The sequence below is a fragment of the Mobula hypostoma genome, chromosome 22 (genome assembly GCF_963921235.1).
Source record: "Mobula hypostoma chromosome 22, sMobHyp1.1, whole genome shotgun sequence".
NCBI classification, from domain to species: Eukaryota; Metazoa; Chordata; class Chondrichthyes; order Myliobatiformes; family Myliobatidae; genus Mobula; species Mobula hypostoma.
The window spans coordinates 35,349,240-35,375,650 of NC_086118.1; the positions used below are offsets into that span (position 1 = coordinate 35,349,240).

General features: G+C 39.7%; 2 protein-coding genes across 3 annotated transcripts in view; both read right to left on the reverse strand.

The window, feature by feature from the left end:
• The window catches only part of cdc42ep4b (CDC42 effector protein (Rho GTPase binding) 4b), a 29,700-nt gene extending 27,681 nt beyond the window's left edge, over window positions 1–2,019 (reverse strand). Inside the window, exon 1 of one of the 2 annotated variants that reach the window (XM_063074450.1) lies at window positions 1,874–2,019. The gene's annotated coding sequence lies outside the window, so the exon portion shown is untranslated. Of the gene's footprint in view, window positions 1–1,778 lie in introns of both variants that reach the window. The other variant, XM_063074448.1, reaches the window with a different exon arrangement.
• A 12,234-nt stretch (window positions 2,020–14,253) lies between these two features.
• Window positions 14,254–26,411, reverse strand: part of LOC134360278 (protein sidekick-2-like) — a 983,228-nt gene continuing 971,070 nt past the window's right edge. Inside the window, exon 45 of the mRNA XM_063074455.1 lies at window positions 14,254–21,468. Coding sequence (XP_062930525.1) covers window positions 21,097–21,468 — 372 coding nt within the window. The 3' untranslated portion in view covers window positions 14,254–21,096. The remainder of the gene's footprint in view (window positions 21,469–26,411) is intronic.

The window sequence follows — 26,411 nt, forward strand, 5'->3', positions numbered from 1 at the left end:
ATTTATTCTAAATGTTCCCCAAAATGTAGCATAAAATGCCAATATTTCTTTATAACTCTGGGACTTATCAGTTTAATTCCAGTTCACTCTATTCTGTGTTCAAAAATATCATTGCTCCTGGTTCAATGGCTGATTTATCAGCCTTTGCTACTAAAATGGATATCATCAAAAAGGCAGTGAAGGCAGAAAAGCCATAGATGTGATGCTTGATTTCAATCCTTCGACTAATCCTAAAACATCACTCATATTTGGAAAGAGAAGAGAAACAGACTTCCTTTTTACACACCACTGTCAGACAAATTGAGAGTCTTGCAGCAAGATACTTAAATTCTGCACTAACGAGCTGCCATTACCCAAGGAATGACATTGACATTATAGCACTGGCTGGTTTACATTGAAATACAGTACATGGAACTTGCTTTTACAGGTCAAACAACTGCACATGATTTTACCCTTTGAAGAAACAAATGACAAACCATAACACTATAGTACTCCAAGTCACTGTTGTAAACAATTCAACAACTCTGACATGAAGAAGGAAGTGACCTTTATAAAACATTACTCTTGAGGTACAACTGGAATAGTTGTACCACACTTTAGTTAGATGAGAAGGATTTGGAGTGGGTGCAGAAAAGATGCGGATAACCTGGCCTGTGTGTGTGTGTGAGTGTGTGTATGAGTGTGTGTGTGTGAGTGAGAGAGATAGAGAACACAACCAGGAGGTGTGGGATTAATATGTGCAAAGAACCAAAGGGACACGAGACATCTTAGGAAAAAAAAGACATTACTGCATTCATAAGGGAGCTATATCGGTAAAGGAAGAATTGTAGAGTCACGGAAAGACGGCAGGGATTGATTTGGAAGGACTTGAGGTCGAATGACCTTCCGTGCTGAAATTACTCTGTAAATCTGAAAGCCTTCAACTATTCGAATCTTAAATTCTCGAATTTCCTTCCCATACCTTCTTTACTAACAAAGCTCGCTTTAAAATTCGAAATTCTTTAAACGATTCGGGCAATCACCTTAATGTGTGGCTTTATTGCTGTGAAGAACCGGGCACCAGGTACGTTAAAAAAAAAGGCACAATACAAAATGCAATGCTGGTTGTTGTAATCCATGTGGCAGCCTTATTTCCATATTCCTTTGTCCCCTTTAGTGTCTAGGTAAATTAAACCGCCCTACGATTTTAAATTTCATTCGTTTACTCTAAGCATAATAACTGGTTAGTGAAACATGTCATTGTCATAGAATATCATAAAAAGTCAGTTACACGTTTGTGCAAATTAAACTGAACTCGTATCACATACTACCATAACAATAGAAAACAGTGCGAGGGGAAAATAGATAGTCGATCAGAGGCATTTTCTCCGGTTCCCTATTCGCACGTTATACGTTTTCAAGATGCCCTAATGAATTGAGAGGAACAATAGGGGAACCCTCATGTTTAATGGTCGGGAATGCGCCTATAAGGTTGATTCAGGAGGATGTGTCAGTCTGGTTGATGCCCGTTGTCCCAAGTGTCCAAATGGAGAGACTCGGGGCTCTGGGTGGAAGCTCGCCGACCTGAAAAGGGTGGGATGGGGCTGGTGCTAGTGCTGGCGGTGGGAGGGGGTCGGACAAGGTGGTGAGAGGGGGGTCGGGGGATGCGGGTTCTCGCCGCGCGCGTCCTGCGGACAAGCGACCGTTGGCGCTCACCGTTCCCTCCCTCCTGCCCTGCCCTGCCCAACCACAGTGTCGACTCGATCCCCTTCAGGAAAACGGCGAAAACCAACACTCACTGGGAACCAAGAGGAGTCGCCAACGCCCGCCGGTTTGAAGCCGCAGAAAGGGTGAACGCCCAACGAGAGCCGGAATAGTTAGGCACAATGCCAACCTGAAAGAAAATCCCGCACCGGGGCCGCTCACAGTCAGCTCGCTGTTAGTATTTTCCCCCTCCGCTCCCGGCACTCGTTGGTTTTTTTCGGTTTCTTGGACATTAGCTGAGGGATTGGAACTGTCCGGGGATTCGCACGCCGCCCAATCGCCGCTTGCGGCGTCATCGCGATCGCGTCACTACGAGCCAAAGGCCAATCACCAAGCTGCGATCGCAAGGCCCGCCCACCCGCAGCCTGAAGTTTGCCCCGGGACTGTAGAGCGGCGAGGTAAATGGGCGGAGCGGTCGCTGTGCTGACGAGGAAACTCTGCTTTTTATTCGGAAACAAATATTGAACGGGTCCGGCACTAAGTTCTTCAATTTGAAGCGTTAACTGCATCTCTTCTTCCAGACGCTGCCTGGGTCTGCATCTTGCATCTTGTTTTGTAGCAGATGAGAGTCATACAGCACGGAAACAGGAAAGGCCACGACCTGAAATATCCACTGCCCAGTTCCCACCTCTTATGCTGCCCGAACCGCTGAATTCCACCAGCATTTTGCATGTTGGTACAGCCCTTTTGAGCTCTGATCTCGTGCCGTCAACCGCCCAACCCTTACCTCTAATATCATTTCCCAAATCTCCATCAACTCCACTCATCTAGGGGCAATTTATAGTGGTCAGCTCTCAACCTGAGGTGGTCTATTTTTGTTCTCGTTTCCTATCAGACCATCTGCCTCATTTATAATTAGTACAGTGCTAACTGAATTGATGCTATTTTCCTGCTGTCACTCTGAATGACATTTCATCAAGTTTGACGCCATTTTCTATTTTTTTCTCTCCTTAGTCCATCTCTCGTTCTTCCTTTCCTTGATTCCTCCATATCTTTTTTTTGGAGGGAAGTCCAGTAATTGATATATACTAATAAATCCAGTTAACAATTCATAAACATGAGAAAGTCTGCAGATGCCAGAAATCCAGCTACACAGAAAATGCTGGAGGAGCTCAGTAAGTCAGGCAGCATCTTAGGAAATGAATAAACCAACAGGGTTTCTGGCTGAGACCCTTCTTCATGACTTTGGATTGTTTGAATTGTCTATTATAAGATCATTCGTTTTCCTGTAAGGATTATTCCACTTCATTCCATTGCTCTAGTTTCTCTGTCACTGACATTGCGAAGATTCACACTGTCGTTTTTGATAGGTCAGAAGCACAGATGTGAACTCAGCTGAAATCTGTTAAAATAGAGCAAAAAATGCTAGCAATAGACAGTAGGTCAGTTAAATGTGTTAACTTTGTTTTTCTCTCTCCTCGTCTCGAGAGTTTTTTGGGAAGAGTAAGGTAGAATATGATTGTTTACTGTGTCAAAGTGGTGAAAAGAAACAATTATTCATCCAGTAAAATGCAAAACAACTTGTTGATACTGGAAATTTGAAGTAACAAAAGTAATCTGATGTTAGAAATGTTTCAGGTTGATGACTTGAGCAGAACTACTAAAAGTTAGAAATCAAAATAGTTTTAAGTTATGGAGAAAGTGTAAATATGTGGGGAAGGACAGATCAATGAGAGGGTTGAAACCAAGAGAGGTTGAATGGTGCAGCTGTTGGTGGCAGTGGTTGAGAAATATCACTGAAGTTGAGCAGAGAAACAAGAGTGATGAAGAGGTGGGAAAGAAAGTTCACTAGTTCAATGGATTTAATAAGTGAATCCATTGATTTGATCACCTTTAATTAGGATTCTGATAAATTGCAAGTGCTTGACAATTACGATCAATATTGTAGGTTAGAAATCAGAAATTAGTGATACTTCCATGTCTTTTGGGTGAGGCTGAGGGCATGATAGGATGAGCTCAGCTTTGATGTCCACTTTATGACTGACTGGTTTGTTTCTTCTCACAGCCAAAGCTCAGACGTGCATAATAATCAAGTTGCACAGAGCAATGAGTCTAAGCTGAGGTGAAAAAAAAATATTATTCTGATTGAATATTTATTGTTGGAAGGATGAGGAAGAAAAATTTGCAAAAACAAAATAAAACTATCAAAATCCTCCTTCATCAGCAACATCCTTCATCATCGTAACAAACACAAATGCTGGAGGAACTCCGCTATCAGGGAAGTATCAATGAAAATGAATAAACAGTCGACATTTCAGGCTGAGACCTTTCCTCAGGACTGGAAAGGAAGGGGGAAGAAGCCAGAATAAAAACGTGGGGGGAAGGAAAGGAGGACAACTATAAGGTGATAGGTAAGCAACACACATAAAATGCTAGAGGAACACAGTAGGCCAGACAGCAGTCCTGATGACGTTTTCTGAAACATTGTTAACTTTTTTTCATAGATGCTGCCTAGCTTGCTGAGTTCCTCCAGCATTTTGTGTGTTGCTTTGGATTTCCAGCATCTGCAGATTTTCTTATGTGGATGATGGGTGAAGCCAGGTGGATAGGAAAGATGAAGGGCTGGAGAGGAAGGCATCTGATAGGAGAGAGGGAAAGAGGAGGGGACCCAGGGATGGTGATAGGCAGGTGAGTAGATTTAAAAGGCTACAGTGGGGAATAGAAGAGGGGAGGAGAAGGTAAACATTTTTTTACCGGAAAGGGAAATCGATATTCATGCCATCATTTTGGAGGCTACCTAGGCAGAATATAAGATGTTGTTCCTCCACCCTGAGGGTGGCCATATCTTGGCATAAGAGGAGGCCATGGGTCGACATGGTGGAACGGGAATTGGAATTAAAATGTTTGGCCACCAGAAAGTTCTGCTTTTGACCGATGGAGCATAGGTGATCAACGAAGCTGTCCCCCAAGTTATGTTGGGTCTCACCAATGCAGCGGAGGCTGCATCAGGAACACTGGTCAAAATAGACAACCCCAACAGATTTGCAGGTGGAAGCCTCACCTGGAAGGGCTGTTTGGGGCTCTGAAAGGAGGTGAGGGAGGAGATAAATGGGCAGGTGTAGTACTTTAGCCGCTTGCAGGGATAACTGCTGGGAGGGAGATTAGTGGGGAGGGATGAATGGACAAGGAAATTATTCAGAGAGCAATTTCTGTGGAAAGCAGGGAGAGGTAAAGATGGTAGGATCCCTTTAGAGGTGGCAGAAGTTGCAGAGGATGACGTGTTTGATGTGGAGGCTCATGAGGTGGTAGGTAAGGACAAAAGGAACTCCTATCATTAAGGTGGCAGGAAGATAGGGTGAGTGTGGATGCTCAGGAAATGGAGGAGATGTGGTTGAGGGCAGCATCAATAGTGGAGGAAGGGAAACCTTGTTCTTTGAAGAAGGAGGACATCTCTGATCTCCTGGAAAGGAAAGCCACATCCAGGGAACAGTTGTGGTGGAGGTGAAGAAACAGAAAAAAGAGAATAGGGTTTTTACAGGAGACAGGGTGGGAAGCGGTATAATCAAGATAATTATGGGAATCAGTGGGTTTATGAAAGATGTCAGTCGACAGTTTGTCTTCAGGGATGGAGACAAAGAGATCAAGAAAGGGGAGGAAAGTGTCAGAAGTGGACCAAGTGAACCACGTGGAAGTTAGATGTAAAGTTGATAAATTTGATGAGCTCAGCATGGGTGCATGAAGCAGCACCAATGTAGTCGTCAATGTGGTGGAGGAAGAGCTGGGGACCATTACCAGGAAGGCTGGGAACATGGACTGTTCTACATAGCCAACAAAGAGGCAGGCAGAGCTGGGGCCCATGTGGGTGCCCATGGCTATGTCTCAAGTCTTGAGAAAATGGGACGAGCCGAGGGAAAAACTGTTGAGGGTGAGGACCAGTTCTGCCAGAGGGTGGTGGTGGTGGAGGGGAGCTGGTTGGTTCTTTTATTGAGAAAGAAGCAGCGAGCTTTAAGGCCTTCTTGATGGGGTATATAAATGTATAGGGACTGGACATCCTTCATCACTGGTTTAATCTCAATGTGTGAGGAGTTCCCTGGAATACTTGATGAGCAGTATATTTTAAGGGATTTGTAGTGCTTGGAGAGAAGTTGACACGATGATTTTCATTGTGTTCTTGAGATTTAATTGTGCAGATTCGATTTAACACAATTAGCAGATAAATGCATACCTCAGAGATCTTAGAATCCAGATGTTGTTCTCATGTAGAATGAGCATAATTAAACTGAGGTTTAATATCATCAATTAGACGGACATTTAGGTAATATTAATGTGGAAGTTTTACAAATATAATCTTAAATTCCAGTTGGTGATATCCTCAGCATAACCGGCACTGAGTTTATGTTGTGTTGAGTTATGATAAACAAATCATTTTAAACTATATCGCTGATAGAACTATCACAAAAGTGAGGTTAAGAGCCTAAAATAATTACTACAGTTTTCCACATCCTTTTTTTTCAGCAAATTACAGTTTCATTGATCCATGTGGCATAGTAGTGAATTTGAGATTCAGTTTGAGTTTCAATAATTTATGAAGTTAGACTTTGGAGGAACATGTAACAGTTTTTACCTCGGTAAAACGCCAATGTTTTCAATGTAAAATACCAATTACTGGAGGCATGTCGGTGTCTGAAAACATTAACAGGGAGGTTATTGTATGTTATGAAGTAATATTTGTCACCAATGTTTTTCTACAACTCGAATGCACACCTCAAGTAATTATCAAGACAGAAGATGACTGTATTATCACCAGAGTGTTCCTGTTTCTTGGTTATAAGAAAGCAGGTGAGATACTAAGTTGAGATTTTATCTGCAAAATGTAGATTTTATCTAAGATGGAATGTTTCAATAAATATATTTGAAAAGGTGTATGAAATAAACTGAAGTAAAACTAGACCTAAGATCATAAGATATAGGAACAGAATTAGGCCATTCAGCCCATCAAGTCTGCTCCACCGTTTGATCATGACTGATTTATTTTCCCTCTCGACCCTATTATCCTGCCTTCTCTTCGTAACCTTTGATGTCCTTACTAATCAAAAATCTATCTACCTCCACTTCAAATATACCCAGTGGCTTGGTCTCCACAGGCAACTGTGGAATGATTTCACCATCCTCAGTCTAAAATAATTCCTCCTCATCTCATATCTAAAGGGATGTCCTTGTATTCTGATGCTGTGGATTCTTGTCCTAGACTGTTCCACTATTCGCTATTGGAACTATTCTCACCATGCCCACTCTCTCTAGCCCTTTCAATATTTGGTCAGTTTCAGTGAGAATTTCCTCACTTTTCTGAACTCCAGTGAGGACCAGAGCCTTCAAATGCTCCATATACGTTAACCCTTTCAACCCTGGGATTATTCTTGTAAACCTCCAACCATTCTTAGGTATGATGACCAAAACTTCTCCTAATAGACCAAATGCGGGCTGACCAATATAATAGAAAGCCTCAACATTACATCTTTGCTTTTATTTTTAGTCTTCTTGAAATGAATCTTCTTGAAACTTTGCATTTGCTTTCCTTACTACTAGTTCAACCTGCAAACTAACCTTGAGGGAATCCTGCACTAGGACTCCCAAGGTCTTTGCACCTCTGATTTCTGAGTTTTCTCCCTGTTTAGAAAATAGTCTACTCCTTTACATCCTCTACCAAAGTGCATGACCATGTGCTTCGCTACAGTACATTATCTGTGCATTGCAACACTGTGTGTCAGACAGAGTAGTCAGCAGCACTGGGGCTCCACAGGGGACTGTCTTGTCTCCCTTTCTCTTCATCATCTACACCTCAGACTTCAACTACTGCACAGAGTCTTGCCACCTTCAGAAGTTTTCTGATGACTCTGCCATAGTTAGATGCATCAGCAAGGGAGATGAGGCTGAGTACAGGGCTACGGTGGGAAACTTTCTCACGTGGTGTGAGCAGATTTATCTGCAGCTTAATGTGAAAAAGACTAAGGAGCTGGCGGTGGACGTGAGGAGTGCTAAGGCACCGGTGACCCCTGTTTCCATCCAGGGGGACAGTATGGACATGGTGGAGGATTACAAATACCTGGGGATATGAATTGACAATAAACTGGACTGGTCAAAGAACACTGAGGCTGTCTACAAGAAGGGTCAGAGCCGTTTCTATTTCCTGAGGAGACTGAGGTCCTTTAACATCTGTCAGACAATGCTGAGGATGTTCTACGAGTCTGTGGTGGTCAGTACTATCATGTTTGCTGTTGTGTGCTGGGGCAGCAGGCTGAGGGTAGCAGACACCAACAGAATCAACAAACTCATTTGTAAGGCCAGTGATGTTGTGGGGATGGAACTGAACTCTCTGACAGTGGTGTCTGAAAAGAGGATGCTGTCCAAGTTGCATGCCATCTTGGACAATGTCTCCCATCCACTACATAATGTACTGGTTGGGCATAGGAGTACATTGAGCCAGAGACTCATTCCACCGAGATGCAACACAGAGTGTCATAGGAAGTCATTCCTGCCTGTGGCCATCAAACTTTACCACTCCTCCCTTGGAGGGTCAGACACCCCGAGCCAATAGGCTGGTCCTGGACTTATTTCCATCTGGCATAATTTACATATTATTATTATTTAATTATTTATGGTTTTATATTGCTATATTTATACTCTATTCTTGGTTGGTGCAACTGTAACGAAACTCAATTTCCCTCGGGATCAATAAAGTATGTCTGTCTGTCTGTCATTTCATTGCCTATTCTCCTAATCTGTCCAAGTCCTCCTGTAGGCTCCCTGCTTCCTCAAAACTACCTGCACCTCCATCTATCTTTGTGAAATAGAAAAAATTAAATAACTATTCTACATTCTATGCCCGAAACATCCGCTCAACGTTGTATTTTAAGATTTACATTGTGTACAACACAGGAGTGGAGTTTAGAAGGAAGGACAGCTTTTGAGGAAGCGGAGAGAATAGAAAATGGAGTATAACAAGCCTGAAATCCAGTTGATAGTGTGTCATCTTTGAGATTTCTTTTCTTTTACCTTTGGAGAATCTATGGTACTTGATGGGTTGAGTTAAGAAAGGATGTTTCCCTTCAACCTCAAGTATTTTGGCAAGGTATACTATCTGTTTAATTGCAACTTTTTTTATTAGTATTCTGCTATCTGTCTTGAAATTAAACCAAATTTTATTAACAATGACATATAGAAAGGACAGTAAATTAGCAATGAATCAACAATGAACAATTGGTCAGATTTAATCTCAATAAAATGTAATTGTAAGAGTTCCATATAATGTAAGCAGTAATTTCTCACTGTTTCTGTTTTCTTACTCTAAATTGATAAAAGGTAGTACACAGGAAACCTTTTCTTTTGTAGAAATGACATTTTTATACAGGACACGAGAAGGTTCTATATGTTCATGGCTTGGCTTTCAATTTTTTCTTTATTTTTTTCAAGGGCAAATGGACATTAAAGTCCAGGAAGTTTCTGCTTTCAGTTCCTGTCTAATAAAGGAAATGTTATAGCTATTGCTATTAGTCTTGAGACTTGAAAATATCCCTGATTGCTATTGAGCCCTGCTGGTAAAATGCAAATATTAGATACTGCTTGAGAATTAGCTTGTGTCTTAATTCACACAAGAATAGCCCATTAGTATGACACTGGAGAACTGCTATCGCTCATGAAGTTATACCTTGACTTTAGTTAGTGAATTCATGAAAGAAAGCAGAGAAACTGATTAGGAAAATTGGATGCAACTCAGGCAGGGCTACCGTCATAGTCATCAATAAAAACATTTACCACGTAACCCTTAAAACGAGTACTGTACTGCTGAAAATGATTTGTAGCCTGTACAATAAACACCAAATTCAATATACTGCATAGTTCAGTAGTTCTTGCAGTAAATATTCAGGAGTATATTATTACTTTTCTTGATAACAGAATTTCACTGTCTTTCTTAAATGTACAAAATGCACAATTTTTATCTGCATCTGAAGAAGCAAATTTTAGATGTTGTCTTTTAGTACCTGCCTTCCAAAACTATTAGAATCAAAATCTTACAGCACAGAAACTGACTAGCTTTGGCTGACCAAGTTCGTGCCAACCACTGGGCACCAATTTACACTAATCTTAGTTTGTATTTCCCACATTCCCCTTTACACGTCCCAGTATTCTTCCACTTAGCTACACACTAGAGCAATTTATTGTAGCCAATTAGCCAACTATGTTTTTGAGATGGAGGAAATGAAGCACGCAAAGAAAACATGCACAGTCAGTCACAGAGAGAATGTGTAAGCTCCATACAGAATGCAGCAGAGAACAGGATAGAAACCAAGCCTACTAATTGCTCTAATAACTACCAGCTCTCCAAAATGCAGAAGATGTATAGCATAGCACTTATAATTCAGAAGTCTTGATTGTGCTTTTTAATTTAAATTAGTGGGTAAAAGTTTAAAAAAAAACTGTAAGTCTTGTAAATTGAACAGGTTGTATAGGAAAAATATACACTGTAAATTTAACTCCTACAAATAAGAATATTCTATTTGCTATTGCAAATAAAAATTCTGCAAATACCTCTTAGATAGAATGTTCCATTAAGTTAAATATCACCTGTATCTCTTTGAAAAATGGCTTGAATTTGGACCAAATTGCAGATTGCTTATTGATCCAAATATTTGCTATTTTCTTGTTGTCTCTTTTAACAAAGAGAAATGCATTCTGCACCTCAGTGAGACGTATCTTGGGAATTATTTATGCCAGTGGTTTCTAATTCAAATAGAATGACTTTCAACAAGCTGGACTGTACCCAGACTATAGTAGAAGATGAAACCAGGCAAGAAACCCTAAGGCATGGTATGTAATTTTTTTCTGTATTACAAAACAGTATTTTATAACCTTGAAATCCATCGGTAAGAATGATTGAGAACTCTATGAATATTATGCACTTAATGTGGTACTGTGCAGGCTCCATTTGCATGGCATAATTAGGCATAGTGGCCAGCTGCATCAATGGCATTCATGCTAGGCATGATTGATGTCACTGTTGTTAAGCTGTAGTTTAAATATATGTGTGAATAAAATTGTGTGTCTTTGAATGCAGGACAGGACTTAAACTCTGCTCCTTACTTATTAGAACTGACCTTCCCATGTGCTGCTCTCAGGGAGTCTAGCAATGAAGTGAAAGCTGGTCCTGAAGTTGGCCATCTCTCAGCTAAGTTCTCCTTTCCTACAAGGGCAAGGATTAACCGAGTTCCAAACTCTGACTGCAAACAGAAAATTAATTACAATGGTTTGATAACCTCTCTGACACAAGGTCAAAACGGTCTCCGATTGTCTCACTGAGATCTGTTGTCCTCTGGAACTTCCTTCATGGCAGAATATCACAGGTTATGTTTGCATTTCTTGTAACTAATACTTTATTTCCCACACACACAAAGCCTCAGATTCACAATTATCATGCACCTATTGCATTGCCCATTGTGGGAATTAGAATATTGATTCATGATGAAAGTCGTCAGGTCTCCCATGTGACATGCTGCTCCTCTTTACTGTATAGTTTTGGATGCTGAGTAATTTCAAGGCCACTCACTCTTACCTTAGACATACATTTAATGTTATCTCTTCCCTGAATTCCTGTTGCATGATGTATTATTCTTATATATTGTGTTCACTGAATGACATCATTTCCCAATATTTTACTACATTTAAGCCCAATTTGTGACACAAAGGCCATCTTAATCTGTTCTATGCTTCTGCCTAATACTAATATCTGGTTGCAAATGGAACTTAAAATTTATTTGTCAGAAATCCTTTGCCTGTTTACCAACTGATTTTGTATTTATCCAAAACTACAAAGAATATCAACATATCAATAACTGATTCCCTCTGAGCCTCACTGAAGATGCAGGCATTAGTTTGAGGCTTTCTGCCATCTCTTAATATACAGTTTTTCTATCCCCTATTCTTTCTGAAAAGGACAATAATACATGCAAAACAAGATTCAACATTAAAATGAATGTCATTTCTCAAAGCAACATTTAAAATTTCAGATTTAAGGTACATCATAATTATCTATTACTATATATATGATGGATGTAAAAAATATTGAGTGTATTAGGCAAATGTTTCCCTAGATGTGAAATTCACAATAAAGTCAAGAAGAGGGGAAACAAAGATAAAACTAATGTATTCAAACATCATGAACAAAAGCATAACAGGAAAAAAGGACTGCATAACATTGAAGTACTGAGTACAATGAAACACACTTATAAAACCATTATATTGCTCTAGACAAAGAATAAATTCAGCAAAACTTGAAACAACCTAAACTAGTAAAAGAATGGTATAAACATACTGATACACTAAAGCAAATATAACAGAAAATTCACAAATTTAACTAGTTAAAAAAAATAGAAATTTTAAGTTCTCATTGTAAAGCAGGTTTTTCGTTAACTACCAGAAAACATCACAGTTTTTGAATGATATAACAATGAACATTATACCAGTTCAGAGATTTGGAATCATTGGTAAAAAAGAAAGTGAACATATGCAAATCAGTGAAGCATTTTTCTTCATACAGCCTTTATACAGGATGATAGGAGTTAGATTTTCAGCAAGAGGCTGAAATACTATCCAGGAGCACACCCCATCATTTTTAACTTACCAAAACGACATATCTGCCAATCATTGCACAAACCTAAGATTGAACTATGAAGACTTTTGCTTCCTCACAATGTTGTTTTGTACAGTAATGTATTTTCTTCATGATTTTAAATCACACAGGATTAAAAACAATAATATAATTTCAGAAAATTTAAGAAAATATATAGAAACACTTTTTTTTGTACAAAGCTCACAAATATTGTCAATAAAAGGGACTGACTAATGTCTGCAGTTGGCATTTCCCTTTGGCCATCATGTGCATCCAAGGATTCTTTAAAAAATTCTGGTTGGTTTTATCATATTTCATAATGAATAGCCAGAGAAAAATAATCTTTCATATTATTTTTCTGACGACTAAAATCAAGAGAATTAAAATAAGAAGAGAAAATGCTTCTGTTGCTTTTTATAACAAATGCATCTGCAAGATGGAAGAATAATTATGAATTTTTATGCACGCCAAGGGTGGAAGAATGAATGTTTTCCAAAATGTATGCTCAAGGAATGATTTTTTTAATGTTACTGCCAGATGTAATGCAGCAGTGGCAGTCTGAAAATAGCTTTGGCTGACCTCCTTTATTCCAGTGTTTCAGTCAGTGTCATCTTGGCAACAGATTTTATACGATGGGTGAAGTGCTGGTTGTTTCATGCAGGGAGGCTGAATGTTCCATGAGATGCATAAGAGAGATGATAGGTATTTATAATATACAAAAGGAGACAGAGAGCAAAGCAACAGGTGGCTGAATTGTTACTGCAGAATAAAATCAGTTGAAACTCGTCATGCTTGTTGGGAGGAGAGGAAATTGTGTTGTAACAAATGCAAAACAAGAATCTCTTTTACGTGAAATGAGTACTTTCCTTCTAACAGCCAAAGTGCAGAATTGTTAGCATTAAATTCAACAAAGTCTTTAGAAGAATGAATAAATTTGTCCTACAGGACTTGTATGGAATTAAATACTGATCTGAGGGGGTAAACATATTTTCGTCAGCTCACTTTGCCATCTGCTACCTTTTGTCGTATAAGTTTAACAAATACTCTGGCAAAGATCCCAATGTCATCATAATATGGGAAATAAACACAGCAGATGCAGGAAATACTCAGCAGATCAGGCTGCAACTATAGAAAGAGAAACAGCTAAAATTTCAGTTGCAAGACTGTTTGAATATTTCCAGCATTTTCTGTTTCTATTTTAGATTTCCAACATCTGTAATTTTTGTTTTTAATTGGATGTTTCTGATTAGTCAATATAGTTGCAATCCCCTTTCCAAATAGAAACTACGTTTGTCCTGAAGAAGGCTCTCAGCCTGAAACGTTAACTGTTTACTCTTTTCCATGGATGAGTTCCTCCAGCATTTTGTGTGTGTTGCCTTAGTTTGTAATATGTTTTGAAAATAATTAGCTAAATGGACCATACAGGCAGACCCTGGGATTACGACAGGATTCAGATCCTGAGTACTGCTCACAACCTGCACTGTTTGTAAGTTGGAAATGAACAGAAGCAGTGTGTTGGAGAGGCTCGCAGAAATAAATGACTTTGTTGGGCGTGTGAGCAGGCTCGAGAAGAACAGCCGCTAGCTGGCTTCACTGACTCAGTGAGTAAGCAAGAAGGTCAGTTGAGCATTCCTACCTCTGCTCAGCTTTACCCAGCCTCTAGATGGTGCAGCATAGGGGTGAGAGATAGGGCATGAAAGGTTGGCGGGGTGGGGAAAGAAGGGTCATGTAAATCCCTTGTTCGCACCTGGCAGAAGCTACCTGCCAGCCCTATAACAGAGGGCAAATCCATCCCCATCTAACCCCCACCCCCCGATCTGCAAATGCTATGTGTTTAAAAACTGGGGAGGACCTACATATAATTTATTGTTTATTTAACAACACACACATTAAAAAGCAACATTTGGTGATTTGGCTCTCTGGAATTCACATGCAAAGTATGTAAATTTTTGAAATGTAAGATCGACCAGTATATGTACGGCTCCATTGCCTAACATCTCAAACTGAAATTGCACTCTTCAAATATTTATCTATCTACTTTCTGTGCACCTAGATACTCAGTAATACCGAAAATATTTTATTCAAATAACACTTGCTTTGTGCAGCTTTTGCAGATTACTAGAAAGGACATAAGACAAAGGCAGTAGCACCAATGCCCTTCTTTCTCTGCAATGGACATATCTGTATTTATCCAAATTGGTAAATCAAATTGTGTCACACAACCCAATATCAATCCGAGCCTTTAGTAACTACTATCTGAACTTTAACATTATTTCTTTGGAGTTTCTCCAAAAGTGACGTGATTCTTTTCTATGAATACTGCTTTGAGTGCTGGGGGTGGTTTGGTGGTGGGGAGAGGGAGGAAGGGTGAATCAGGGGACAGGTGATTAGTGGGCTGCCGCTTGTCATTGTGGCACATCCTCTTGATTTACTCTGAAATTGATAATGATTTTAATGACTGATGGTGCCACTTTTCAATAAGTTGATATAAGAGTACATAATATAGAATTTCTAACTTCTAAAACTTACATGTACTTCAAAACTTGTATTTATTTTGAGATCCAGCATGGTAGCAGGCCTTTCTGGCCCTCTGCACGGCACTATTGAACCCATGTGACCAATTAACCTACTACCCTGTTCTTTAGGAGCGTGTCAGTAACTGTTTAGCCATACAGTACCTCATTTATCTCTCTCTTATTTACATCTGTCCTTTCCTGACAATTCCACCTTTCTTTACTTCTAATTCATTTTACATTCATGACTTTACATTAAGTTAACTGTTCTAATTTATACCTACCTCGTTTTGGATTCTGTGAGTAAAAGAGAGGATTCTTCAGTCATATTGGTCACAAATCTGAAGTGGATATTGTGCTGAGTTGGATCTCCAAGAACTATTAGTTTCAAATAGCAGTGGGTGACCATTTGGTAATAATGAAGCTTTGCTGCTGACTGCAAAATCTAGGCTTCTAATTGCGGGCTCACTCCTCAGCTTCCTGCTCTACACAGTCTTTCTGGCATCTCAAACCCGCAGAAAATCTTATTTCTCTCACTCTATCTTTCCTATGCACATCTATTAGGTTTTGAAAATCTAACTTCAACCTCTTAATTTCTATGTTTCCATTTTGCACTATAGTCCTCAACCTTTTTGTAACTAAGATGTAATCATTACCTAAAATTACTTTTCTGATGATCACCTAAAATTGTAACAAATGTATCTGCCTTTCTGTATGTAAATAGCATCCTCACAAAACCACGACAATTTCAGCAATAAATTTAAAAATTAACAACATACTCTTTCATAATCTTTAATTATCTTTGAAGAAACATGAATTTAAAACAAAATGATGAAGGCTATGCTGATAATCAAGCACCCATTTATTTTAATACCACTTTTCCTCACATCCCCATGAAGTGCACTGCTTCCCTCCGATTCTTCTGCTGCCTAACTTCGATAGTGGAAATTTACAGTAACTAAATAATCTACCAACAACATCTTTGGCCAGTGAGAGAATGCTGGAGCACCCGAAGGCAATCCACATGATCATAGGGAGAATGTGCTATATCCACAGGGACAGCATCAGAGGTCAAAATCACACCTGGGTTTCAGTAGCTGTAAGGCAGCAGCCCTATTTTAATTTATCCTGAGGCCACATAACTTTTGGTTTTGTAAAGTCTTATTTAGTATCAGCAGTTATTCAGAGGTTTATCATCTCCATTAATTATTAAGAATGAGGTTTCTGTGTACTTGCATATGATGAAAAATGACTAAGTCTGCATGGTTCCCTCGAGGGGAAATCTTGCCCGACCAATGTTTTGGCTGAAATTGGGGGACCAACTAACCCCATTGAAAGCTGCAGCGGGTGTCAGGGAGAAGTCCCTGTCACTGCTCCGCCACCGGGAGATGTATCGGGGCTAAGCGAATGAAACATCAATGAATGGTGATCCCTGGCTGATGACCCTGCAGCTGACCTAAGGCCACTGTTGGAGGTGCAGCAGGCAACAATGCCAAGCAGGAAACACCTTCCTGTAAATCTCATTACATCTCTTTGAGAAAATAACAGGCAGGATAGACAAAGAAGAATCAGTGGCTGTAGTTTACTTGGATTTTCAGAAGGCCTTTGACAAGGCGCTAAACAAAGTCCCACAAATACTAGCACAGGTGGAAGATTGCCCAAACGACAGGAGACAAAAGTGGAAACAAAAAAGGCCTTTTCTGGTTGGCTGCCAGTGGCTAGTGGTGTTCGCCAAGGGCTGGTGTTGGAACTGCTTCTTTTCATGTTATATGTTAATGATCTGGATAATGGAATTGATGGCTTTGTGGCCAAGTTTGCAGACAATACAAACTAGGTGAAGGAATAGCAGTGTTGATGAAACAGGGAGTCCACAGAAGGTCTTGGACAGATTAGCAGAATGGGCAAAGAAGCTGCAGATGATATACAGTTTAGGAAAGTGTATGGCCATACACTTTGGTAGAAGGAATAAAGAAAAAGACTATTTTCATCACAGGCAACATATTCAGAAATTGGAGGTGCAAAGGGCCTTGGGAATCCCAGTGCAGGATTCTCTAAAGCAGGAATTCCCGACCTTTATTATGCAGTGGCCACCTACCATTAACCAAGGCGTCTGTGGAACCCCTGCTTTAAGGGTTAACTTTCAGGTTGAGTCAGTGAAAAGGAAGGCAAACACAATGTTAGCATTCATTTCAAGAGGATATGAATATAATAATAAAAAAAGAATGTAATGCTAAGGCTTTACAAGACCATAAAACATCGGAGCCGAATTAGGTCATTTGGCCGATCGAGTCTGCTCTGCCATTTCATTATGGCTGATCCAATTTTCCTCTATGCCATCCTCCTGCCTTCTTCCCATATCCCTTCATGCCCCGACCAATCACGGATCTATAAACCTCTGCCTTAAATATACATAAAGACTTGGCCTCCATAGCTGCCTGTGGCAACAAATTCCACAGATTCACCACTCTCTGGCTAAAGAAATTCCTCCTCATCGCCGTTCTAAATGGACGCCCCTCTATTCGGAGGCTGTGTCCTCTGGTCTTGGACTCTTCCACCATAGGAAACATCCTCTCCACATCCACTTTACCATTTGAGAGCTTTCAATGAGATCACTCTTCATTCTCCTGAATTCCAGTGAATACAGGACTAGAGTGAACAAACCCTCTTCATAAGCCATTCAACCGCTTCTAAGGGGCCCAAAACTGCTCACAATACTCCAAGTGAGGCCTCACCAGTGCTTTATGAAGTCTCAACATTACATCCTTGCTTCTATATTCTAGTCCTCTTGAAATGAATGCTAACATTGCATTTGCCTTCCTCACCAGATTTAACCAGCAAATTAACCATTAGCGAATCCTGCACAAGGACTCCCAAGTTCCTTTGCACCTCAGTGTTTAGTATTTTCTCTCCATTTAGAAACCGTCAACGTTTTCATTTCTTCTACCGAAGTACATTGGTCAGACCGTATTTAGGTTTTGTGAGCTGTTTTGAGCCCCATATTGAAAGAATGTGTGGCATTGAAGAGGTTCAGGGGGAAGTTCGTGAGAATGATCCCAGCAATGAAAATCTGTTGGAATTCTTTGAGACAATTAACAGGCAGGATAGACAAAAGAAAATCAGTGGATGTTGTGTACTTGGATTTTCAGACGGCCTTTGAAAAAGTGCTGCACATGAGACTGCTAAGCAAGAGCCTATGGTTTGATCTGGGCCTGTACTCACTGGAGTTTAGAAGAATGAGGGGGTATCTCATTGAAACCTACTGAATATTGAAGGGCCTGAATAGAATAGACATGCAGTGGATGTTTCCAATCATGGGGGAATTTGGGACTAGAGGGCACAGCCTCAGAATATGAGGATGTCCCTTTAGAACAGAGAAGAGGAGAAATTTCTTTAGCTAGAAGGTGGTGAGTCTGTGGAACTCATTGCCAGAGATGGCTGTGGAAGGCAACTCGTTGGGTATATTTAAAGTGGAGCTTGATAGTTTCTTGATTAGTAAGGCCATCAAAGACTACAGGGAGAAGGCAGAAAAAGATGATTGAGAAGGAAAATAAATCAGCCATAATGGAATGGCAGAGCAGACCTGATGAGCTGAATAGCCTACTTCTGTCCTTGTGTCTTGTGGACTAAAAGACATTTATTTTTACATTATTTTCAGCCTTGGCTCATATATTAACATTAAGTTTGAAAGCTACAGGTTCGTGTCCAACTCCATATACAAACTAATGCAAAGGCTCCAATGCACTGAGGAATTGCTGAATTGCTGATGTTACCATACTTCGGTAAAAACATTAAATCGATGATGCTAAAACAATGCATGGCCTGGTCTGTAATTATACTTTAGTCGACATTACTAAAATAGATTATCCGTCGTTATCACAGAGCTTTTGTTTGGAGTAATTTGCATGTGTAAATTGACTGCCAAATTTTCTACATATCCACAGTAACTATACTTGGAAAGTATTTTAATGACCACGAAGGAACTTGGCATGTTTAAAAATGCGAGCCATTCCTCTCCCTATAGCTTCAGTCTGGCATCTCCACTGTGATGATACACTTCAGACAGTTCTGTAAAATGATCGGCTTTAGTACTGACTTTGAGTGATGCATGGTGGTATAAGGATTATTAATTCAGTTTGGGGATAAATGGTAGTTTTTCACAATAGAGAGGTGATCGCCAATATCAGTTCCATGCCTGGTATCTTTATTCCATAATGAAGTATTGCAAACCGGAACAGGAACAGGAAATATCTTTGAATTTTGCAGTAAGATGAACTGCGATTCAGTTGTACAGAATGTGTTATATTTCTGTTTTATTGATTTGGTTTCAGAAGGAAGGAAAATCACTTTGCACTAGGATCACATCAAAAAGTTTTCCAATATGAGTATATTAAAACCATCAATCTGTTTTCCTGTAGTTCTTTAATAATAAACATCAATTTGATACAAATGACTATGTTCTGACCTGAGGACTGCAACTCACCCTCAGGTCACAAAATACCATGCAAGAGAATATTCTCTTGGTATTTAATGATAATATATATTCCTCTGTTAATACAAATCAACTTCAGTTTGGATTTGGAAGTGATTAGTTGCTTCTGTGACATCAATCTTGCTTACAAAATAAGTACTATGCAAGCTAGCCAATATGGTCATTCTGAGCTGCAATATAGTGTTTTTCACAAAAGCCTGTGAAGTGGGAAAATGAGAAAATAAAATACATTTTTTTAAAAAAATGATGAGCGAAAGGGCAGAATTTAACATGGCCACATTACATCCAATTTTTAAAAGTTCAGTATAAGTGGCTTATAAATTTTTTGTACCCTGGGAATTCAAATGTCTTTCTCCTGCTGAATGAATTGCTTTGGATTGAAGTTGCTAAGAACTGCTGGAAAAGCAAAATGGCCACTGCCAATGGCTTCTACAATTACAGGAACTATGTTTGGAAGAATGACCCACATCACTGCTATTTGGCTGCTTACAGCTCGACCACCATTGTTCTTTTTGGCAATTCAATATCCCTACATATATTCTGTGACTTTACCTTTCTTTAAAGTTTGTATAGTAGCCCTATATGGCATTGTTATTCTTTACATCACAGCAAAATAACTATGCAGAAGAAATTAAGAGGAATAGCAAAATTATTATGACTCCTTACACATAAGTGGGCTTTTCATGAGACTGATGACAGGATTTAACGAAATGTGCCTAAACTACTTTTGAATTTTAATAATATAATATGAGAGATCTGTTGTAAACTAGATTGAATTTAATAGTATATGCAACCATTTCCCAACTAGCAAACAGTAAACATTTGTGACTTATGCTATTGGAATGAATAAATACCTTATCCTGATAGCAGTTATTATTGTGGAAGAAAATCTACTGACAACCTTCACCCATGAGCTTCTACAGATAGGATATTTCATAGATATCTCGCTTTTAAACCTAAGGACAGATGTCTTGCTTTATTTTTGAGGGAATACTTTCTGCATTTTGTAACTCTATTAAAAAAAAACACAGTAACTAACTTTACGAACACATGGCCAATAATGTCTTGTGATTCATGCAAACATTTCTTGTCTTCGTGAATTACAACCACAAGTCAACAGACAAAGAAAAGGCAGACATACTTCCGTATCTTCAGATATGAATCTGAAGATTTGTTCAAAGAAAATATTTTAAAAGAAATGACAAAATTATTAACACTACAATATTAGAAAGCGCAGATAACTAGCTAATTGGGGACTCACACCGTAGCAGTCATGCAGCAGTAATGAAGTTAAAAACTCGCCAATCAGAATAGTTGCATAGCCAAGAATGCAACTAAATTCAATCAGTTTTATATAAAATGGGCACACTGAAATTAACAATAGCCACTAGATTTTTTGACTTGGCAATTGGCTACTATAACATCAGATTATATTTATCTCTCACATGTATAATCATACATGGGACTCATATACTTTTCAACCAAACAGAATCTAAGCCCATTAGGTAGAATGACTAGTTCTGTGGGTGGCTGTCTGACCCTCCACTTAGTTTGCAAATGTTTAAGAGCTCTTTCTCCGTTAGCCATGGCAGGAACGTTTCCCTGGATCCTCTTGTAAAGGTTCATTTCCATTCAGTTGTGTTGTACATCTCCAAATAAAATCTGTGCAAGGCTGCAAACAGCATACTACTGATTGTCTTCCACACAATAACTCTTCAAAACTAACAAACAACTTCTTCTTGCGTTATTTAAACAAAAGAAGAAAATCCTGCTAGTGGTGTTCTAGATCCTGGAGCAAGGCTGCTGGCAGGTCGATACAGGGTACCTGGCTGGCTGCTACTGTTGGAATGATGCTGGGGAGTGGGTGTAAGACTTCTCTTAACTCGGTACAGGCTGCCTTGTTGAGGAACATGGATGTTGTTGGTTGAATTAGCAGCAGATTGGTGGCTATGAGCTGGATCACCTGATTCACTCTCTGTGTAACTGTAGGCTTGAATTCTTGAGATGCCTTTCTGCTGCCGTCTCCATGAATTGTAATATGTCGGATCACTTATGTAGTGATTAACAAAAGAATGTGTCTTAGGTCTGTTCTGATCGACTTCACAATCACTGTCACTGCCCTGTTGAGGAAAAAAATAAGAGTCCAAAGGTTATCTTTGTTTAAAAAAAACAGATGCACAGTACCGCTTTCAAAACTCTTATTTTGTGTCAGAAGCTGGCACATTTAAAGCGTATAAGAGCAAAGAACATAATGAAGAGTTATAATATTTCGCAAAAAACTGCTGGCAATAATAAATTTCATGATATGTTTCTGAGGGCAGTAAGTTTTGGCTGTGCTCTGGTAGTAAAAGTAATGTTTTATGTTGCCTTCATTTGTCTATAATATGCCTAGGTGGGTAAAGTGTGTACCTGCACCATCCTGAAATATTTGTAAAGTTTCATTCTCCATATTCTGGTTTTACTGATTATCAAAATGACAAATATTATGACTTAAAACAAATCTAATTTTATCTAATCAATTTGCAAATCCACTGTTGGAGCAAAATCTGATTCTTCATTTTAAAAAAATTTTAGCGTGTCGCACCAGACAGTCAGCCATTCTTGTCTGGCGTGTGGTGTCAGGATTGGTCTCCTTTCGGATTAACCGGGTCACGATATGAATGTTCCTGACTCAACCCTTCTTTATTTTCACGAGGCCGAGTGGCTAGTTCGACGCTCAACCCGGCACGGATGGAAAGCGTGCTCGGGGGGTGGCCGACTTGGATTTGAACTCGGGAGCCTTCGCTCCGGAGTCCAGCACTGATGCCATTGCGCCACCAGCCCGCCGATTCTTCATTTGACAATAAAGGAAAACAAATATGATTTCAAATTAAGGCTTTCTGAAAGAGTTATTACAGTTAATGGGGACATATCAGGACCAGTGCATTTTGGCCCAATTAAGCGTCTGCCCCAATTAGCCAAAGTTTCATGGAAATAGTGAAAAAGGTATAAAAAAAAGACAAAATACCATTTAACTGAGTAACAAACCATGTATTTAACTGAAATACAAAATAAATTAGAACACCATCAAAAGTGCAGAGAAAATTTACAAGGATGTTGCTGGGTCTGGAGGATCTGATTTATAAGGAAAGATTGAATAAATTAGGACTATATTCCTTAGAACATAGAAAAATGAGAGGATATTTGATAGAAGAATACAAAATTATCAGGGGTAAAGATGGGGTAAATGGGAGCAGGATTTTCCACTGAGCCTGGGTGGGACTACAACCAGAGGTCAAGGGTTAAGGGTGAAAGGTGAGAAGTTTAAGGGGAACTTGAGGGGAAACATCTTCACTCAGAGGGGTGTGAGAGAGTGGCATAAACTGCCAGCATAAGTGGCCCACGCGATCTCGATTTCAATGTTAAAGAGAAGTTTGGATAGGTACAAGGATAGTAGGGATATGGAGGGCTCTGGTCCTGGTGCAGGTAATTGGGAGTAGGCAGATTAAATGGTTTTGGCATGGACTAGATGGGCCAAAGTATATCTGTGCTATACTTTGCTATGACTCTATGACTACTACAGTATTCTAAAACTGTGTATTTGTTCCTAATAGCTATCGAGAGAGAAATTCATTCAGGGTACACTGACGTGTTCGTTTGATTGACTGTAAATGAACAAAATCAGTGCAGACACCCAGTACAGATAGTGGACTGTGTGGACTGCCTTCAAACAGTACTTTTGATGAGATTGCATCCTACAAATCTTAATATAAATGTTAACATATGATTTTTGTGACTCCATTAAAGTAACATCAATGGATATTATTCTGGTTGTTATATTCTAGTAAAAATCAGTTAGGTTTGTTATGGCAAAGCTTACCATTTACAAATCTATGTTATTTATTTCTGATTGGGTGAAAATTTCAGCCAGTTTAATCCCTCCATTCCCAACCATAGACAAGTAATTGTAGTACTAATTGACCTACAATTCCCTGGTTTCCCTCACTTTGGTGAGGGTTACATCTTCAATTTTCCAACCTGAAGGATCAATTCCTGAATCCATTTTACTTATTTGGGGGTACAGCATGGAACAGGCCCTTGCAGTCCAATGAGCCGCGTTGCACAGCAACCCACAATTTAACCCCAGCCTAATCACAGGACGTTTTACAATGACCAAGTAACCTACTAACCCCAACGCCTTTGGACTGTGGGAGGAAATCGGAGCACCAAAAGGAAACTCACGTGCTCGGGGAAGAATGTACAAACTTTCTCAAAGGACGTTGGAATTGAATTCGAAACTCCGATGCCATGAACTGTAATAGCATTGTGCTAACTACTATGCTACCATGGTGCCCCAATTGAGAAAGCACTGAAAAGAACATAAATAAATCATTTTTCTATTTACCATTACTATACTATTTTTCTCTGAAACATTGAGATGTAAATGATCTATTCTTGGGGTTGAGTGTCATTTTTAAATTAGTTTGCTAATGTTAATTTTAGTTAGTCCTTGACTGTGAGTTCTAACATAATATGATACAGTATTGCTTTGTGGTAAACTATCTGAGTGGAATATGCCTCTGCTATCTTTTTTTACTGTGTAAAACAGATTTCTACCAATTAAGAGTTACTATTCTGTTCTGTGGATAATCAGCACAAAGTCCAATTATTCCTTATTTCCTGACTCTTTGGGCACGTAACCAGAGTCCTTTGGTGAAGGATTGCATTACCGCAAGGACACAGCACACAGCTATCATTTTACAAAAGCTTTCTACTGAAATCAGATCTCTCTGAACTCTGATGGGAGTTTTGTAAGTTTGCATGTTTGGTTAGGTATTTTCAAAGTGAATAATTAAAGTGCTTGTATTGTACTCTGAATAATATTGCAGTCACAGAAAAGCAATATGATTGTTGCATACAGTTAAGTTTCTTCCTGTTAAGGCCAACTGTCATTTCACCTTGATCTTGTTTACCTGCATTCCTTCCCAATCCAGCAATAGCCTGACTTGAAAATTCTGTTTGTTTACAAATTCCTCTATGGTCTTCAGAATAAAGAATAAGACAGTAAGTTTAGAAAGAGATAAGAATTTGATTTCAACAACATGGGGACAAAATTAAAAAGAAGGGTGGTGAATACAGGACTGAAGGTGTTATATTTGAAAGCTTGCAGAAAACAAAATGAGGCAGATGATCTTGTAGCACAGTTGGACATTGGCAAGTATGATATTATGGACATCACAGAGTGTGGCTGAAAAAAGATCACAGCTGGGAGCTTATTATCCAAGGATACAAAACATATGGAAAGTACATGCAGATGGGCCAAGGGGGTAGTGAAGCACCTTCAATTACTCCAAAAGACTGAGGTTTGGTAAAATACTGAAAGGCTTTTATTCGCTGTACAATACGACCTCCACAGTGAGTGTCTGCCCCCGGACTGAGGGGGAGGGGCAAGGCGAACACCTTTATACAGGACTCTGTGGGAGGAGCCAAAGGGGCAGTCAGCAGAGGGGTGTGTCCAGACAGGTAACCGAGTTATAACATATATACATGGTTTACCACAGGTAGGGTGGCTTTGTTGCTAAAAAATGAAATCAAATCATTAGAAGTGACATAGAAACAGAAGATGTAGAATCATTGTGGATAGAGTTAAAACACCACAAGTGTAAAAAGGCCCTGATGGGAATGAGGAACGTTTGTCCGCTCTTGGACTGTATTCCTTGGAGTTTAGAAGAATGAGGGGAGACCTCATAGAAACATTTCGAATGTTAAAAGGCATGGACAGAGTGGATGTGGCAAAGTTGTTTCCCATGATGGGGGAGTCTAGTACGAGAGGGCATGACTTCAGGATTGAAGGGCGCCCTTTCAGAACAGAAATGCGAAGAAATTTTTTTAGTCAAGAGGGTGGTGAATCTATGGAATTTGTTGCCATGGGCAGCAGTGGAGGCCAAGTCATTGGGCGTATTTAAGGCAGAGATTGATAGGTATCTGAGTAGCCAGGGCATCAAAGGTTATGGTGAGAAGGCGGGGCAGTGCAACTAAATAGGTGAAATGGATCAGCTCATGATAAAATGGCGGAGCAGACTCGACTGGCTGAATGGCCTACTTCTGCTCCTTTGTCTTATGGTCTTATGGATATATATGCCTCCAAACAGTAGCCAGGATGTAGGCCGTATCTCGGGTAATGATGAGTTTGAGTACAGAGAGAGAATTAAGAACCTGGTGACATGGTGCGAAGACAATAACCTATCCCTCAACGTCAGCAAGACGAAGGAATTGGTTGTTGACTTCAGAAAGAGTAGCGGACCGCACGACCCAATTTACATCAGTGGTGCGCAAGTGGAACAGGTCAAAAGCTTTGAGTTCCTTGGGGTCAATATCACAAGTGACCTGACTTGGTCCAACCAAGCAGAGTTCACTGCCAAGAAGGCCCAACAGCGCCTTTACTTCCCGAGAAAACTAAAGAAATTTGGCCTGTCCTGTAAAACCCTCACTAATTTTTATAGATGCACTGTAGAAAGCATTCTTGTAGGGTGCATCACAACCTGCTATGGAAGTTGTCCTGTCCAAGATCGAAAGAAGCTGCAGAAGATCGTGAACACAGCGCAGCACATCACACAAACCAATCTTTCGTCCGTGGACTCACTTTACACTGCAAGCTGTCGGAGCAGTGCTGCCAGGATAATCAAGGACATCACCCCCCCCAGCCAACAGACTTTTTGTTCCTCTTCGCTCTGGGAGAAGGTTCAGGAGCTTGAAGACTCGTACGGCCAGATCTGGGAACAGCTTCTTTCCAACTGTGATAAGACTGCTGAATGGATCCTGACCCAGATCTGGGCCGTACCCTCCAAATATCCGGACCTGCCTCTCGGTTTTTTTGCACTACCTTACTTCCCATTTTTCTATTTTCTATTTATGATTTATAATTTAAGTTTTTAATATTTACTAATTTTAACTATTTTTAATATCTTTACTATTTAATATTTGTAATCCAGGGAGTGTGAAGCGCAGAATCAAATATCGCTGTGATGATTGTACATTCTAGTACCAATTGTTTGGCGACAATAAAGTATGAAGTATGTGGGGA